General features: G+C 37.3%; 1 protein-coding gene across 3 annotated transcripts in view; it reads left to right on the top strand.

Moving 5' to 3' along the window:
- The window catches only part of FOCAD (focadhesin), a 97,418-nt gene that overhangs the window by 37,032 nt on the left and 43,121 nt on the right, over positions 1 to 17,265 (top strand). For 2 of the 3 annotated variants that reach the window (XM_030511413.1, XM_030511414.1), the window contains 7 exons: positions 86 to 187; positions 689 to 819; positions 1,519 to 1,645; positions 12,256 to 12,390; positions 12,783 to 12,833; positions 13,488 to 13,571; positions 14,782 to 14,917. In XM_030511413.1, the coding sequence (XP_030367273.1) occupies positions 86 to 187; positions 689 to 819; positions 1,519 to 1,645; positions 12,256 to 12,390; positions 12,783 to 12,833; positions 13,488 to 13,571; positions 14,782 to 14,917 (766 nt within the window). The remainder of the gene's footprint in view (positions 1 to 85; positions 188 to 688; positions 820 to 1,518; positions 1,646 to 12,255; positions 12,391 to 12,782; positions 12,834 to 13,487; positions 13,572 to 14,781; positions 14,918 to 17,265) is intronic. The other variant, XM_030511415.1, reaches the window with a different exon arrangement.

The following is a 17,265-nucleotide window of genomic DNA, read 5'->3' as shown; positions in this document are numbered from 1 at the left end:
TGGTTGTAAAATAATCATTTTAGGTTAATGTTTGTTCTTGGACATAAAAAATAAGAGTGAAATTTGGTTAAAAATTTTCTTTCAGGTTTGTGTTGCTCAGATTCTACGTGCCATACACATGCTGGGGAGCGTGCCAAAGCTTAGAGCAGTTACTTTGCGGCTGATGACATCCTTATGGGAAAGACAGGTTAGAAAATTCTTAAGTGTCCCGAAGATAAGTGTAGTTGAAAAACTTCGTTGCCCCTTACCAAGGAAGGAAATTAATTTTGTAATATTGCTTATACTAGTAGCTCCTTATCAGCATTATTAAATGAGTGGTGGGGCTGGCGCCTGTACTGATTCTGTTTTAGTGAAAAATTTCAATAGTATGTCTTTCATGAAACTTGCCTTTCATTTCATGAGCTCTCAGACTGGATGTTTGAAGGACAGCTTTCTGCTTTTCATAATGTACAGTAAGAACAAGACCTTAGTTATATGGCATTAACTTGCTTCTATGTTTATAAAGTAGCGACAGACATTAAGTCTGTGAAAGCCATTTAGATCTCAGTGCAGCATTAGATTCTCCTAATGAAGAAAAGCAAGTATGGTATGCAATAAAAGAGGTATTTACAGGTCATGTGTAAGTGCTAACAATGAAAATGCTGTCATCAGCTTTCAAAGGTGTGATGATAACTTTAATCTTTTCTAGGATCGAATTTATCCAGAACTGCAGAAGTTCTTGGCAATGTCTGATGTGCCGCCTTTGTCTGTTGACAAAGATGCTCAATGGGAAAAGCTGATTGCTAAAGCTGCTTGTATAAGAGATATATGTAGGCAGAGGTATGCACAAGTGTAATCCATCTAATGTCTTTGTAAGTGAAACCAACTTTTTTCCCGCCAGAAAAGCTGCAAAATTATTTTTTTCCTACTCTGTTGTATTAATTTTAAGTAATATTTTTCTAGCTGTATAAGATATTGACTCAGGCATTACTAATCTCAGCAGCTAGTAAGATTTGGGGTTTATATTATAACTAATAGAAAACATATAAATTAAGTTAAATTAAAATCTCTTCATCCTGAAACAAAACACACATCTTGTACTGATCCAGAGTAGAAACTTAACGGACTTTCAAATTATAGAAAGAGAGTGTTGAAACATTAGAAGAAACAACTAATGATATGTCTATCTTTTGATCTATTCAAAGAAAGATTGGGTGCTTTTCTGGATTTTCCTTCCAGTCACTTCTTGAATGATGTTATATTTTAGTATACGCAACAGCCTTGGACAAAAACTTCCATAGTTTAATCTCTTGGTGATGTTTTATTTTGAACTTTGATGTGTGCTAATTTAATTCTCCAGGTCAGTCAGCCTTAAGAGCTTTCTGTCATATCCTCCATTGTATGTTTTTTTTACCCTTCAGTTTTAGTCTTGTTTAGTTGTCACTTAAACAAAAGCAACATGTAATGAATTTTGTGTCTAGAACAGAACTTGTGTGTATGCGAGAATATTGGCTTGTATCTTCATGTTTTTTGTTTTAGGCCATACCAGCATGGAGCAGACATGTTGGCTGCAATTTCCCAGGTATTAAATGAATGCACAAAACCTGATCAAGCTTCACCTGCTGCCTTGGTGTTACAAGGTCTTCAGGCACTTTGTGAAGCTGAGGTAAGAATTTGGTTTGTCCATATGTTTTGTGTTCTGCTTGTGGATCATGGACTTTTTGCCTAGTTGACTTCTGTTTTAAGAGTACATTGGATTGTGGCAGATTTGTTTGGTTTTTTTTTTAGCTTCCTTCTGACAAATTTAATTCCTCTTTTCCAAGATCAGTAAATTGTTCCTGGGAAATTGTACTGTGAATTTCTACTACATCAGGTCAGCCTTTCAGTGGATTGGTTGAAATTTTTGGTCAGCTTTGCAGTTAATTTCAGACATCCTTTCATGCATTTTCCATGAGGTTTGAAAAGAACAGCTGTTTGGAGCGTAATTCTTATTGGCTGAAAATTACGTAAAACATCTAATCTTTTGATACCTTCTTACCGGCCTGCCATACTGGGTCTCATTCATATGATGTCGAACTATTTCTAGTGGGGAGGCTTCTGTTTTATGTTTCCTAATGCATTCATTACTTATTGATAAAGAGGGCAAGTAAGCATTGGAACATCCTGCCCAGAGAGGTTGTGTTGTCTCCATCCTTGGAGGTTTTCACATTCCTTTTGGATACAACACTAAGCAACTGAGTCTGATCTCATAGTGACCCTGCTTTGAGCAGGAGGTTGGGCTAGAAATATCCCGAGGTGCCTTCCAACCCACATTGTCCTGTGATCCTATGATATCCCTGAGTTAGGAGCCAAGGGTCTTTTTTTCCACAGTGGCATACCACATGTGGTGATACAGGCAGAGACATGCAGTGAATCCCAATATAGACAAACTGTGGACTATGCAGGCCATCTCAGTTAGTGGACTAATGATAGCCTGCAGGAATATTTAATTACCCACCCTGCCAAACAGCAGTTTTAAGTTTATCCACTTCTTCACTTTTAGAGCAGTGTTTACTGCAGTAAGGCCAATCCAACAAAATCCAACAATTGCCATATTATACGTTTGAAATCACGTCAGCAGTTTAAGAGCAACATGGTAAATAGTTAGCAGTCCATAGACATCAGTATTCAATATAGTTAAAAACCTTCAGACAAAGGCTACTAAGAATCAACTTACTCAATGTAATCACTGTGTTTGCTTTTGGTGTGGAATTTGGCTCTTCTTAATTTTGCACAGATTCTTTGAATGCTGGCCTCAGTATTTAGTATTTAAGCAGATTAGTGTTTAAGCAGGATTTTCTCAGGCTGGATTATATTTAAACTTTATTCTGCAGAGAAGCAGGAGCTAGCCTGTAACAAATGTCACATTCTGCTGTGAAAACCTCATTTGGGAGCACATGTTGTGTACCCCTGTTGAGAAGTGATAGGCTGAGACAGCTCTGGGTACTCAGGAAGGAAGGAAAGAAGGAATCACTTAGTGGACAGGTACCAGTTTTTCCTGTCCTAATTCTTACATGCATCCCTCATCTTGATTTGCTTCCCCATTTTCAGATCTGCCACCTGGGAATACTTAAACTTTAATGCAGAAGTCTCTTGTTGTTTGGTACAGTAGGTAACCAGTTGGGTTAAGTAATGCAGGCTGTCCCTTGTTTAGTAGTTAGACTTTTTTTTTGTTTGCAGTTTGCAGTGCAGAAACCTTAAAGGGCTCAATCATAGAGTTGGTCAGAGAGATTTGCTTTGGTTCTTTCTCTCTCTGCCACTGCCTTAATAGATAACCATGGGAAAAGGTGCAGCTGCTAAGGTGCAGGATTTTTGTGAGCACCTAATTTTCAGTCAGCTTCTGCACCAGCATAACAAATTATGTTTTCATATGTATAGTGTTGATATAGTTGAAGATGGAACCCTATTCTCCCTGTGGCTTTGTCAAAGCTGAGTTAGCTAAGTTCTGAGAGTCTCAGAAAAGCTTCTTTGTGAAACTAATGCTATAATAAAATGTGCTGTAACATTGTTTTGTTGTTGGTTTGTGTGTTTGGTTTTTTTGTTGTGTTTGGTGGTTTTGGGTTTTTTTTGTTGAACAACATCAAGAATATAAGCTTATCTTTAACGGGTCTTACAAGGAGGCCTGCCCTCCCCTCTTTTTCTCTGATAGCTTTTAATGAATAGTGCACAGTGACTGGCATCTCAAAAATGTAAAATACATGTGATTCTTGCCAGGCTACATTTCCTATTGGTGGGCAAATATTTTGTTGGGTTTTTTCCCAGTAATTTCAACAGAAGCCAGTGAACTTCCTATGAGGACATCTATCCTGGCATCTAATCGATTTCTTGTACCAAGTACTGTATGCAAGTCAAGAAACATTCAAGAACAAAAATTATAAGCATATTTTTTAGAAGCACTTTCCAAGCTTTTTCTGGAAGTGGTTTCTTGCTGTTTATTCCATCAGTCCACATTTATTCGTTTTATTGACCAGAAAGAAAACAGCATAGCAGAATAATATAAGGAACTGAAAAGTTGTGTGAGAACAAATGATGTTGACTGAGTTTAACATGAGTAGGAATTACAAAGCTGGATGCTGTTTAAAACCTTAAAACTGTACTCTTACAATGGTGGGTTTGTGTTGAGATATTCTCAGGTCAGATTTACTCTTCATTCTCTTTTTGCCTTACTTTGTATTCTCAGCCTTGTAAGTAATTAATATCATAATACCTATTTGAACTCTTCAGCCAGTAGTGTAGGTGCAATTCCTTAGCTGTGTAGGACTGCTGTTGAAGGAAACTGCCAGACTTTATATAGGTAAGGAGTTTTCCACATACTGAATGAGTAAAATAGGTTGACTTGGAACCTTGTTGGGCTGCATTCAGTCTGACTGGTCTGGTGAACACCTACTGTCAGAATATTTGTCATTTTACTCGCTATTCTAATTACATGCTACTGCTCCTAAAAGTGCTGCTGCTGCTCTTTTTATGTTCCCCCCCCCCCAATCTAAATTGAAAACCATGTTTCCAGCTCCACTTTCAAGTCAGCTACCAAAATCCATTTCAGTGCACCTTAATCACTGGTGCAGTTTCTGGTTTTTGAAAGCTGGAAATGTCAGATTTTGTGGCAATGTAAACGTACTTTTCTCCTTTTACAAATGCGTTGTTATATCATAGAGTCATACAATAGTTTGGGTTGGAAGGGACCTTTAAAGGTCATCTAGTCACAAACAGTTTCTCCTGCTGCACCTGCCTCTGCACCCAAACTGTCTTCATTTTGGAAACATTCACTACAGTGGCAACTTCATTTTCTATCAGTTGATAGAAATCAGTTGTGGCATACTAGTGTAGTCCAAATGGTGCTAACATGTTATTTTCTTCTCCTTCCTTTTCCCAAGCTTTGTCATTTTATGTATTTTGACAGTTCATTTGTTTGCTTTCTCAAGGCTAGAAAAGAATTCTAACTTTGTCTTCTGGTTTGCTAATAATCTCTTGGTTGGGAAGCATGCAAATAAACAAGCCTTATTGTAGCAGAAGAAAATGTAATGATTTGAAGGATGTGTGTTTGTTTTAAGGGCATCCAATGAGAAATTAAACACACAAACATACTCCTGTACTATTTTAAAGTTATTTTTTGATACTTAGAGAACTTTCCTTTTTGCATTCTTGAAGAGCTATAGTTTCCAAAATGCTAGTATTTTGTGATTTCTGGATGTACCAATGCAGTTTTTCAAACATTCTTACCATAGCTGCAGAGAATCAGAATTTGCTTGGGACTTTTTTAGATCTGACACTTGGGTGTTGGGTTATTGAATTAAGTTTTCATGTTTGAGCTGGCAGCTGTCAAAGGCATCTTTACAGGACCATCTGCCTTAGGCTGGAAACTCTATTGCAAGTGTTCTTTGCAAAAGCAGAAACATTCTGGGTGGTGTTGATAAGTTTCTGGATTTCCATCAAATTAAAGGTGTTCTTAAAAGATCAGAGACATCATACAGTAGGAAAATTTTAATTAATTAACCATGCTTAATGGTTCTGAATTGTAATTATCTAATTGAATACCTCTGAACTGAAAATATTATTACTTAAACTATGATAATGTCTTTGTATTCAATTCATGGAATAAAGAGTTTGATGTAGACTGATGCTTATTTTTGTAATTGCATTGAATTGAATGTAAAGCAGGGTTTGAATTCGAAACACTGTGTTCCCAGTGTGGATGTGGCTCCTAGAAATGTGAGCAGTTCCTCAATGCAGAGCTTTTTAACTAGCTGCCAGAGTAGTATGTGCCTTTCTAACCTGAGAAAACACTGGCTTTGGAGAATTCCACTGATTCTTAACTATGTTTAGCTTCATGCACAGCTATTTAATGGAACTGTGGTGAAGATGATCCTGTGTCCAGTAGAGGTCCAGAAGGCCACACACTGAAGAGACAGGAGAATACATTAGATGGAAGCATCCATGTTCTGTCATACAGCTAAGACCCTTCAGGCTGCTCATCCTGCCAGCATCTCAAATGTTCTGCAGGACTTCAGCCTTCAATTCCGGGAGCTTGTAACGTGTATATATAAGACTGGAGCTGCACAGCTTTGGACTTTGGACAACAGCTGGTACCTTGCATCTGGGATTTTGTCTCAGTGCCTGGCCAGTACCTTAAGACCTCATCCAAAATGAAGATTCTTTTTCATATCTTTTTTCCCCCCACTTTAGGGCTTTGGGTAGTGGCAGTGTTATGAGGAAGGGTCAAATCTGAAACTTCACTGGCAAAGTTTTTTGATGGCTAAAGCACTTTCATTTTTTTGGACCTCCTTTTGTTTGAAAGCAAACCTTAAAAAACAACCCCCTTAAATGCAAATAAAGGAAGCAGATAAAATGGTATTCTTTACGTTTTGCCCTCAAGAATAATACAAGAACAGTGGTGAGTGAGGAAACCGAAACATTTGGTTGTGAGAGGCTGAAAAGACCCACAAAAAAAGTATGAATGTAATTTTAACGTTTTTTGTTTGAAAATTATTTTTTTTTTTTACCTCAGGAGTTATTCTCTCAAGTAATATGACTTGTTAGACATGATATATTTTGGGAGCATATGTCATGTTTAGTATGCCATGATAGTGACTGAGACAGCATATTGGCAGTCAAGCAAGACATTTCAGCACATGTTGAGCATGTTAGAGACTGGCAAGTCATTGATTACAAAAACAAAACAGTCAAAAGTTGCATATGCTGGCATATGTATATTGCTGTACTGAAGAATGCATCTTTCTGCAAGTAAATGATGCCTATACTCTTCAGTAAAATGTTTAGCATTTAGAAACACATGATGTTTCTTTTAGCCACTAGAAAAATTTGATTTCTGCTGGACTTCCACTTCACAAGAAGATATATGTCTGTAGATTTAAAATCAGTAATGTGTTAATATAATCTCTGCCATTTGTATGAATGTTTTATACATATAGAAGTTAAATCTTTTGTTTGAAAGGGAAAAAATCTTAAAAATTTCACTTTTTTAGTGAAAGTATTTTGGTGTTGACTAAACTACTGAAATACTATTTATTCACTACAGTATGCTAAGTACTAGATCTTGTATGGCACTAATACCGCACTTAGCATGTACAATGCTTACATGTGTATGTGTGGAAAACAATCCTCAGTGTATAAGATACCTTATGATTGTTGTAATACTGTTGGTGATGTGTGACTTAATGGAGGGCCTGTGGTTTTGGCATACTAAATATACATGGTCCAAAACCAGTATGTTGTTTCAGTGTAGCTGATAAAAAGATATGTGATATATGATGTACCTGCAGATTTCACTTAGGTCCATCTGCTGTGGGGTTTAATACTGAAAATGGTAAGATGTCTAGTTGTTCCAAACAGTTATCACAGAATGCGATTTGCCGTTGCTTGGGCGTGGTGTGGATATCTGCTGGATCTGAAACTTCTGTTAAGTTGCTCACTATTTTTTATGGCCTTTTTTTCACCTGTTAGCTGAAATTGGAGAATGTGTGTGATGCCATAGAAAAGAATGAAATGAAACCATCTTGGCTAGCTAATAATTTTGTAGGCTTCCTAAATAACAATATCAAATGAGACCCCATGAAGACACAACAGCTGAAATTCTCTGCATATTAATAAAACGTGTATTTTCTGTTTCCAGATGACTAGCTCATTACAAAGTAAAAATTTCTAGGTAGTTTAGAAAGTGCTAAAAAGTGCTGTCTGTCTTTCTGAATACTGGAAGAGATATTTTCATACTCTTGCAAACAGTGTGTTTTGAAAGATGGAAAAGCGAGACATCATTTTCACTCAGAATGTTATCAAATTAGGTCTTCCTAGCCATCAGTGGTTGTTGTTACCATAGAAACATACTCATGGGTTTGCTATTCCTGAAATAGATTAAACTCAGAAGGCATCTTCACTTTTTGTTAAACTGCACTCTGAAATGTGTTTTGCACTCACTGAATTGTCTGCTTAATTAAGCAATTGCCTGAATTCAGTGATACCAAGGATGCTGTTTTTTTCAGTGCAGAATAACAGTAAAACTGTCTTTCTTAATGCCTTTGTGGAATATGTTCATAAACATCCCTTCATTTGATTTCGTTACATAGATGGATTTGTATTTATCTTTGACTGAGTCTTCTGTTGCTTTGCATTAATTTCATAGACCTGGAAGAAATTTTCATGACATTGTCTCAGATTGTTTAAAGAAGAGTTTTGATTTGCAGCTCCGGTATGTTTTCCCCTTTGAAAGGCTGAGTATATATACTCGTACCTAGCTCTGCCATAGCTCTTTTGTTTTTTTTTTTTTTTTTTGTTTTTTTTTTTGGTCTAGACTTTGATTCTATGCCTGCATTGTTATGAGTTTGGTATGTTTCTTTGTTTTGTCGGTTTTGTTGTTGTGGTTTGGTGTTTTTGGTGTGGTGGTGGTGTTTGTTGGTTTGGGGTTTTTTGTTTGCTTGTTTGTTTATTTTTTCTTTGTAGCTCTTCCTGTTTTGCACTGTTTTTATTGCAGTGGAGCCTGAAAACTGAGAGACAAAGTGTACCAACAGATAAGCTCCAGACAGAATTATTTTAGGTATGGTGGCAAAATCTGAAAAGTGAAATTTTCCGCAGGGAGTAATGTGAGGTTTGATGAAATGCTTCAGGGAAATTATCTAAGTTTTTGCTAGAATACGTGGCTCCTTACAGAGAGAGAGCATGGGCAAGTGGAAAAACCTCTCAAGGAAAAAGTTTTAATACGAGTAATACTGTCTAGTCAAGCTTCCTCTGCAACTTGACTGCATCTTTTTGTGACTTCTGTGTAATTCTTCAGCTAGAACTGTACCACTAGCTGAGCATTTTATAGGTATTTTTCAGTGCCTAGAAATACAGAATATTGTACTGAGTGTTCATTGAGCTGTCATGCAGATCTTTCAGGATGAAGATGAGCCAGGAGAGGCTTATTTTTTATCCTGGAAAGGCTAAGTAGGACCAATTATGTCTCACTGTTGTGCTGTGGTTGGAGTTATGTAGTCATTAGTTTCTTCACTACACAGAGTTGATTAAGTTGTTACAAAAACCTAGATATATAGCAGTTACAGCCTAATAGTCTTTCAGCTTTGTAGAAAGTAGTATGAATGCGGAAAACATCACTGATGGCAGAAGCATAATTTCTAACCCTTAAAAACACTCTAAACACCTAACTGCCAATGTTACGAATGAATGGGGTCTGAGGCAGTGATGTCTTCGCGAATGTGTGAATGTTCTGAAACATGGGTGCGTTGATATCTAGAAGGCTCCTTTTCCATCTCAAATGTGCATCAGTCCTAGAGATATTAACATTTTTTTATACTTAGTAAAGAGCATACATGAATGGTTTTAAAAAAAAGAGAGGAAGAGATTGATAAGCCTTACACCAGAAGAAGCAGGTACAGAGCAGGCTTGTGCAGCATCCCTGTTTTCCTCGGGAGAGAATCACTGCAGCAGCTGGTGCAATCAGCTTTTGAAATCACTGTGTCCTCCTGCAGAACAAAAGCTGACCTTTTCACTAGGGATCTTAGAGTTCAGTCTGAATTCTGGAAGCTGTATACAAACGTAAGAGCATACAAAAAAGATTATTTGCATGATGAACAGATCTTGTGCATTGTCAGTCTAGTAGTTGCCTGTTACTTTAGCTCTCATGGTAAAGAGTGATCAGTATGGATAGAATCAGAATAGTAAAATAACTATGAATTGTTAAAAGAAGCTGTCATCTAACAGTACATGGAGGAATGTGAAGGTACTTATTTGACTGTCAAACAGGTGAATAAGTTAAATTGTTAGTTTGAGCTGATTTTGCAGTGTAAATTGTTCCTACTGAAGGAGACATAAGGAAACTGTAGTGGGAATAGGAGTATTAGCTGTGAATGGATTTGAAGTTGAAAACAAGTGTTTCACCAGGTCCCCTTCCCTTTCCAAAAGGACCAAAATGATTCTTACTACTTGAACACTTTTCATCAGGTTCCAAGATGAGAAAGGCCATTTGCTTTGACAGTGCAAGTCACCATAGATTTCCAGAAGCATCTGGATTGGTGTGAGGAACAGTCCGAAGAATTTCCAGTGTGTAGAAAATCACTCAAATCTCTTTGAGTCTTGAAGAAGAACCTATACAGCAGGCCACAGCTTAGCTTGAAATCTTCCTGTACGCTATTGTTATTCTTCATCAAATACAGTGGTGAACATAAGCAGTAGACAGAAAGGACTTTTTTAGCATCCGTAAGTGGAAGTATTCACATTTGTAAGGATACTTCTTTCCGTGTGAATGCGCTAAATAAAGCAGATTTTGTTGTCATCTGAAGCTTGAATCATGTTTTATTGGAAATAAAGCTGAGCATCAAAAATTTCTGGGTCAAGTGGAACAGTGCTGGTTTTGTGGTTTTCGGTTTTTTGGGTTTGTTTTTGATTTTATTTTTTTTTTGGGGGGGGTGTAATTGCTTTCAGCTTGCAAAAAATCCCTGTGTACTTACCATACTCATGCTGTACTGACTTGCAACACTAGGAAAAAGAGGAAAGTTAAAACTTGGATTTCAGCTCTGGTATTGCTGCACAGCAGTAATACCTTTGCTTCAGGTTAACATTCTGTCTGAAGAAATCAAAATACTTCTCTAACAATTAATCTGTACAACTCCCCTATGAGAAAAGTAAAAGCTTGGATTTCAGGTCTGGTATTGCTGCACAGCAGTAATACCTTTACTTTAGGATAACCTTCTGTCTGAAGAAATCGAAATGCTTCTCTAACAATTAATCTGTACAACTCCCCTGTGAGTACTCTTTTTTTCATTAGGAGACTTCAAAGCCTATACTTTTTTCTAAAGCTTCAACAAAATAAAAATCCCGTGTCTGCTTCCCCGTCTGCTTCCTCGTCTTCTCATATGACCCAAAAGATTACCCTTTTCTCTATATACTGTAAAATTTTCTGCTGATTGTGTGTGGCACTGATGTCTTAGGCAAAATATCTTAAATGCCTTGATGACAAGTTGCTTAACAATTTCAGAGACTCAGAATTAAGGATATTTTGGTCAAGTGCTTAAGGATAATCATGAACATAAGCACAAAAAGTGATCTTGTATTCAGTGGACTGTTCATGTATTTAAAGCTAGGCAAAATGTGGAGTGCCTTTTTGAATTGAGTTCTGAAAAGTGAATCATGTCTCCAGAAGATTCTTCCCATATCTTCCTTTTGCTGCTGATATACTTGTAGAAGCCCTTCTTGTTGTCCTTAATGTCCTTTGCCAAGCGTCACATCCCTGCATATCCTGATGATGTTCCTATGGTCCTCCCACTTGGCCTATCCCTTTTTCCACCTCCCATAAATTTCCTTCTTGAGTTTAAGGTTTGCTAGGAACTCCCTGCTCATCCATGCAGGTCTCCTACCCTTTGCCTGAATTCTTCATCATGGGGATACACTGGGCTTGGGCTTGGGGGAAGTGCGTAGTACCTTTCTGGTTTCTACGAAGGCAGATTTAAAAGGCTGAAGTTACTGTGTTCTAAGGATTTGGAAAGCAAATGTCAAGACTCCAAATTCGTTATTAACAGAATAAAAATTATTTTTGGTTTGTTTTGTTTTGTTGGGTTTTTTGGCAAGTTGAAAATTGGAAGCATGATGCTACTGTGGTTTCCCGACAGAATTACTTTGCTTATGTTTCTGGTTCATTGAAGTGATTTCTCTCACTGAAAATTGTAAGAACTGACCTGCTTAGTGGAGGGCTCATGAAGCTGTAGTATTAGTGTTTATTTTAATTTGACATTTTCCCAAAAATTGGTGTATTCCTGCAGTTTTACATTCTTCTTCTGTTCTGCAAACCTGTTTGGATTTGGTTATGCTTAAAGATTAAGAGCATTTTATTTTGAAGGGCTCCCAGGAAACATAATTTCCTCTGTAGCTTCCTCTGCTTTCATCCTGTTGAACTCCCATAAACAGCTTGCTTTTAAACTAATCTGAACAAGTGAATTGGACCAGTAATGTTACATGAAGATACATCTACAACTTTGTGTGTTGCTAACAGCATCCCGTTTATTCCTTCTGGTAGCTGCTTTATCTGGTGAACTGTTGTGCAGTATTATTGCATGATGTCAATTAATATACTGTGAGATCGTTAATGCAAGTAAATTTTTGACATGCTTGCTTTTTTTGTGAATCCTATAATTCGTGTTCCTAAGTAGGAAGAAAGGTGGCAAGTGCTGGAAAGAGATGTGTAAATAAAGTCGGGTTTGCTGTTAGCAATGGTGCCTCCCAATCTTCCTTCAGGTTGTTTGCATCCGTTCTACATGGAATGCTCTGTCACCAAAGCTCAGTTGTGATACAAGACCCCTCATTTTAAAAGCATTGAATGAGTTGTTTGCCCTGGTTCCCTCATTAACTGTGAATACAAATGAACATGAGGTATGTGCTCATTGAATAAGGTGAGTCTCTTCTTTTACTGCATCTTTGTATATGTGTTTTATGTGTACCTGCTTGTTTTTAGTATCTCTAAATTGCACGCGCTGCCTAATTGAGGTTAATCATAATGCATGTTTCCATACAGTTTCACAATTTTAGCTTGCATTAGTGAATCATGGGAGATAGGTGGAAAATTCCAATGCAAGGTTGATCAGTTTTCCCTCTCCCAGAATGTGAGAACATGTGAACGTGTCTACGTTCAAACCTGTGCCCTTTCCACTTTCCTAGCTCAGTGCATGTTGATGTGGCAGCAGTTTGTTTCAGATAACTGTCTCTATTTCAACTGCTTATTTGGTTAAAGAAAATCTGAATGTCTGTTTTGTTTGCTTTTATAGAAATTCAAAGCTCAAGTTATCAGCTTCCTTTGGAACAACACACAAAACAAGGTAGGTGATACAGCTGAAAATGTTAATTCCTGGTGTCAGCAAATGGATATTGTTTTATACCTTTCTATCAAGACAAGGTTATCAATCTCATAAGCAGTCTCATTTTTGATAGGGTTTCTTCTTGTCATTGACCATTTAACACTGTTTGTGAAGCAATGTAATGCACATGAAAGGTGGTAACTGATGGTCCTAACATCTGCCACTCACAAGGAGAACTGTAGCGCAAACTAACTTGACTCCGATGGTGGACTTCAGCTTTGGTGTGGTGAAGCATCTAGGAAAAACTGCAGCCATGAGAACTAACTTAATTCTTTGGTGGGGTATTGTAATGCATCATCACCATGCGACTGGTGGAACCAAAGTATTTTAGTGTAAATATAGCTTGGATATTGCTACATAAACTACCTTTACAGCAGTAATGGCATTTAGCCATTGTTTACACAAAGTAAACGTTTACTGTCAAGCTTAGGTAATGGATCCTGCTAGTTTGCATTGTATATATGAAGTAAGCAATTGAGAGTGTGCATCGGGAAAACATTGTTATTTTAAAGGTTTTTTTCAGCATTCAGTAGTTAGTCGGTAGGCTCTTTGTGTGTGCAGTTTCCAGTATATGCTGTGCTTGCAATTTTCTTTTTCCTCCTGTTAATTTTCTAGGATGTTGTCGTAGCCATTTCGGCCTACAGATCACTCTCGGCATTTGGCTTTGAAGAACATAAAATTCTTCATCTTCCTGAACAGGTAGCATTTTACATCTCTCTTAGAAGGGCGAGAAGGGTTTATGCCATCTCTACCAGAGAACCGTCCTCCCTTATAGAAGAAATATGAGCTCCTGCTAGTGAAATGGCATGGTATTATGTATGATTAGCATAACTAAGACTTAGGAGCAGCCACAAATGGAGACAGAGGTCTAAGCAATCAGAAAGTAGTTTTTCTTCTTGCGTTAGTTAAATCAGCAGGTTATTTTTTGGGCACCCGATTTGCATTTTACGCTTTTCTGTTGATGCTTGCAGTTGAGTCTTGACACTAGGCAGCTCTTGTGATTACTGCTTCATGTATTGCAGTCACCCTCATGCTTAGTGCTTTTGTTCCTGAAATGGGCAAGTCAGTTTGAAAAGTAGGTGCTATTTTTGGAACAACTTTTTTTTTTGTAAGAAAGACTTGGCAATAATCAGTAGTCCATTGGTACTTTATGGCGTAGTAAATACTTCGGTAAGTTTTTATTTAATGCATTATTACAAGATTGGCACCATCTGTGTGTTGTAACTAGCTATTATGAAAAGTCAGAATAAGCAACTTTAAAATTAAAAAACATACTTGCTTTATATAAATCTATGAGAAGATTTCAGTACAAACCTTACAAATGAAAAATGTATTTTGCATGGAAAAGCACAAGATAGAATGAGGGAAATCTCTAAACACTGCTAAAATACTAGATTTTTCACAATAGTACACAGCTCTTATTGGTGCTGTTACTTTACACTTGTTAGAAAATAAATAAATATGTTTTCATAGAAAGCATTGTAAATAATTGCAGTTTTTCAAATTCTGAAAACTTGTATGGGATAATAACACCTAGCACAAATGCTGTGTGTATATCAAAGTGCCAATGCCAATATAAAATACTGTTTTTCTCTAATTGAAGAAGAATCAGAGAGAAAATGAAGTTTTAGTAATACTAGTTCAGTTTTGACACTTCGAGATAAATTTTACTTTTATAGATATGGATTTACATACGCATGTGATTTCCATCAACCAGCTTTGCCTTTCCTTCAGGTAGAAGAAAAGCTTTTGTTCTTTTAGTTTCAAATTACTGAAATGGAGTGCAACTGATGAAATGAGGAACTTTTCATATTTAGTTGGTATTTTTGACACTTCATTGACACTTGGAATCATGAAAGGTAATGGATTTTGAATTTTGTGCTGATATTTTTTTTTTTTAACCTTTCAGGCACGACCAGAAGTTAACACTTTAGAGGAGGCAGACATGGATGAAGAAGAAGAAGAGGAGAAGGAAGCGGATCTTTTTGTTCCAGGTTCTTCATATATCAAGCTGTTGTCTCTAACACCAGCTTCTGTTTTAGGAGGTATATTATATTCAGTATTAGAGGTTACTTTGCAGATTTATAATCACAGTGACTATACAGACGTGGCTTTTTTATAGTGGAGTGTCATGTTAAAGTGCAGCGGGAAAATGTCATACCAAATTACAGGAAAAATATTAAAGCAAAAGTTCAGAGGAAAACAAAAGCCCAACCATTTTTAGGAAGAGGTCCTGGTGGTGGAAAAAATGCTTATAACATAACTTTTGAAATCCTTATCTGTCCTCTAGGAAAAGCAAGTTGCTTATTACTTACTTCAAGTGTCCATTGTTTCGTTAAAGTGCAACTTCAATAGGGAAGACTGAGCAGATGTTTTTAAAGGCAGCTCTGTATTTTAGCCCAGCACGGGCTGAAGGAAAAAACCGCACACCCAAAACCATAATGTTTTATAAACAGAGTATTCATAGTATTAAAACAATGCTGTATACAAAAATCTATTTAATAAATAAAGAGATCAATGCTATGCTTAATGCTTTAGTGGTGCATATTGATTTTAAATTATGCTTCAACAGATGATCTCTGGTTGATGCACTTTTTTTTGACACCTATGCAGTTGAATCACTTTTAGTATTTGGGATTTTGAATGTTCACTTGATTACTCTCATGAATGTTATCTTTCATTTCCAGTTACAAGCTTGTGATGTTAGTGCCTGGACAAAAGCAGCATTATTTCACTGTTTGTAGAATGCATGAGGTATCAATGTGGCTTGTAACCTGTAAACATGGCCATGAGATAGTAGTAGTATTTTGTAGTGTTTTCCCCCAGTGGGGGCTCACTGAAAGATCCATTCATTCGATACTCCATGTATTGGAATCTGGAGTATGTGCAGTCTCACCTGGAGAGTCTGTATGTGCTAACTGTCAAGTTGTGGAAGCTTTGTGGGGAAGACTGACACAACAGGTGGCAATTAAAGAGAGTGATGTATCTGGGTAGAAAGCTTGAGCTGTGTAATGGATGCTGAGATAGGCAACTTAGCAGGAAGATGCGAAACCAAAATGGGCTTTAGAGAGAACAGGCTGAGTAAGAAGGTGCAGCCACCATTCACTGGGGTCCTAGTTTCAGTTATAACAGTTATTTTTTCTCCTTCCTAGCAGCTGGTGCAGTGCTGTGTTTTGGCTTCAGTCTGAGAACAATGCTCATAACACACCAATGTTTTAGTTGTTACTCAGTAGCGCTTACCCTGATCAAGGACTTTTCAGTCTCATGCTCCGCCAGTGAGGAGGGGCACAAGAAGCCAGGAGGGAGCAGAGACAGGACACCTGGCCCAAACTAGCCAAAGGGGTATTCCATACCACATCACGTCATGCCCAGTATATAAACTGGGGAGAATTACCCAGAAGGGACTGATCACTGCTTGAGTCAGGCTGGGTATCAGTGGTGAGCAATTGCATTGTGTATCATCTGTGTTTATTGCTTTCTTTCCCTTCCCTTTTTAGTTTTATATTCTCTCTCCTTGTTATTTCCCTTATCATTATTATTGTTAGTGGTGGTAGTAGTAGTAGTTTCGTATGGTACTTTAGTTACTGGACTGTTCTTGTCTCAACCTGTGGGGTTTACATTCTTTCGATTCTCCTCCCCATCTTGCCCAGAATGGGGGGGAAGGGATAGCAAGCGCGTGGCTGTGTGGTGCTGAGTTACCGGCTGGGCTTAAACCACAACAACTAGTATAGAAACACATAATGCAAACAGTATAAAACTATTTTGTTCCAAGCTGCCATAGGCATTTCTTGGACCCAGAAAGGATGAGTGAATACCCTTTGGTCTCCTTTGTCCACTAGTTTCTAGTCAAAGCAGGACTGCATGTAATTTGGGAACTTGTATGCTAAAGTTTCAAGCCTACTGTGAAACAGTTGTTATAAATCCCCTTAAAACTCAGTTGTGTAACAAAAGCACTAGCAGATGTTTTAAACATACAAGGTTTTCAAGTTGCTGGTACAATTCTGGCTCTCAGTTGTGATGTGGTAACAAATACCATGCAGTTATATATGTACATATATTGTACGTGCAGAAACGTGGCCATTTTTTCTAATGTGTGCGTATAAAAGCTGTGTCAGATTGACTTCATAAATGAACAATAACTTTATATTCTGTATAATGTTAAACCTGATTAGACTACAAAATGCATAGCTTGAGAGCAGAGAACTTAAACAATTTGTACAGCTATGGTAACAGAAGTCAAGCTAATACTTCCTTCTCTCTGTGTCTGCTGTTTGCATATATACACTCCATCTACCCTCTTTGCATTGTGCTTCTTTTAAATCTCTTTTAGAACAACCTGGGTTTAGAGACAATATTTTTCACTATGTTGGTAAATATTAGTTTTATTTCTCAT

This window comes from Strigops habroptila, chromosome Z (genome assembly GCF_004027225.2).
Source record: "Strigops habroptila isolate Jane chromosome Z, bStrHab1.2.pri, whole genome shotgun sequence".
Taxonomy (NCBI): Eukaryota; Metazoa; Chordata; class Aves; order Psittaciformes; family Psittacidae; genus Strigops; species Strigops habroptila.
Note: the sequence above shows the minus strand (reverse complement) of the source record. Positions and strands in the feature narration are given on the sequence as shown.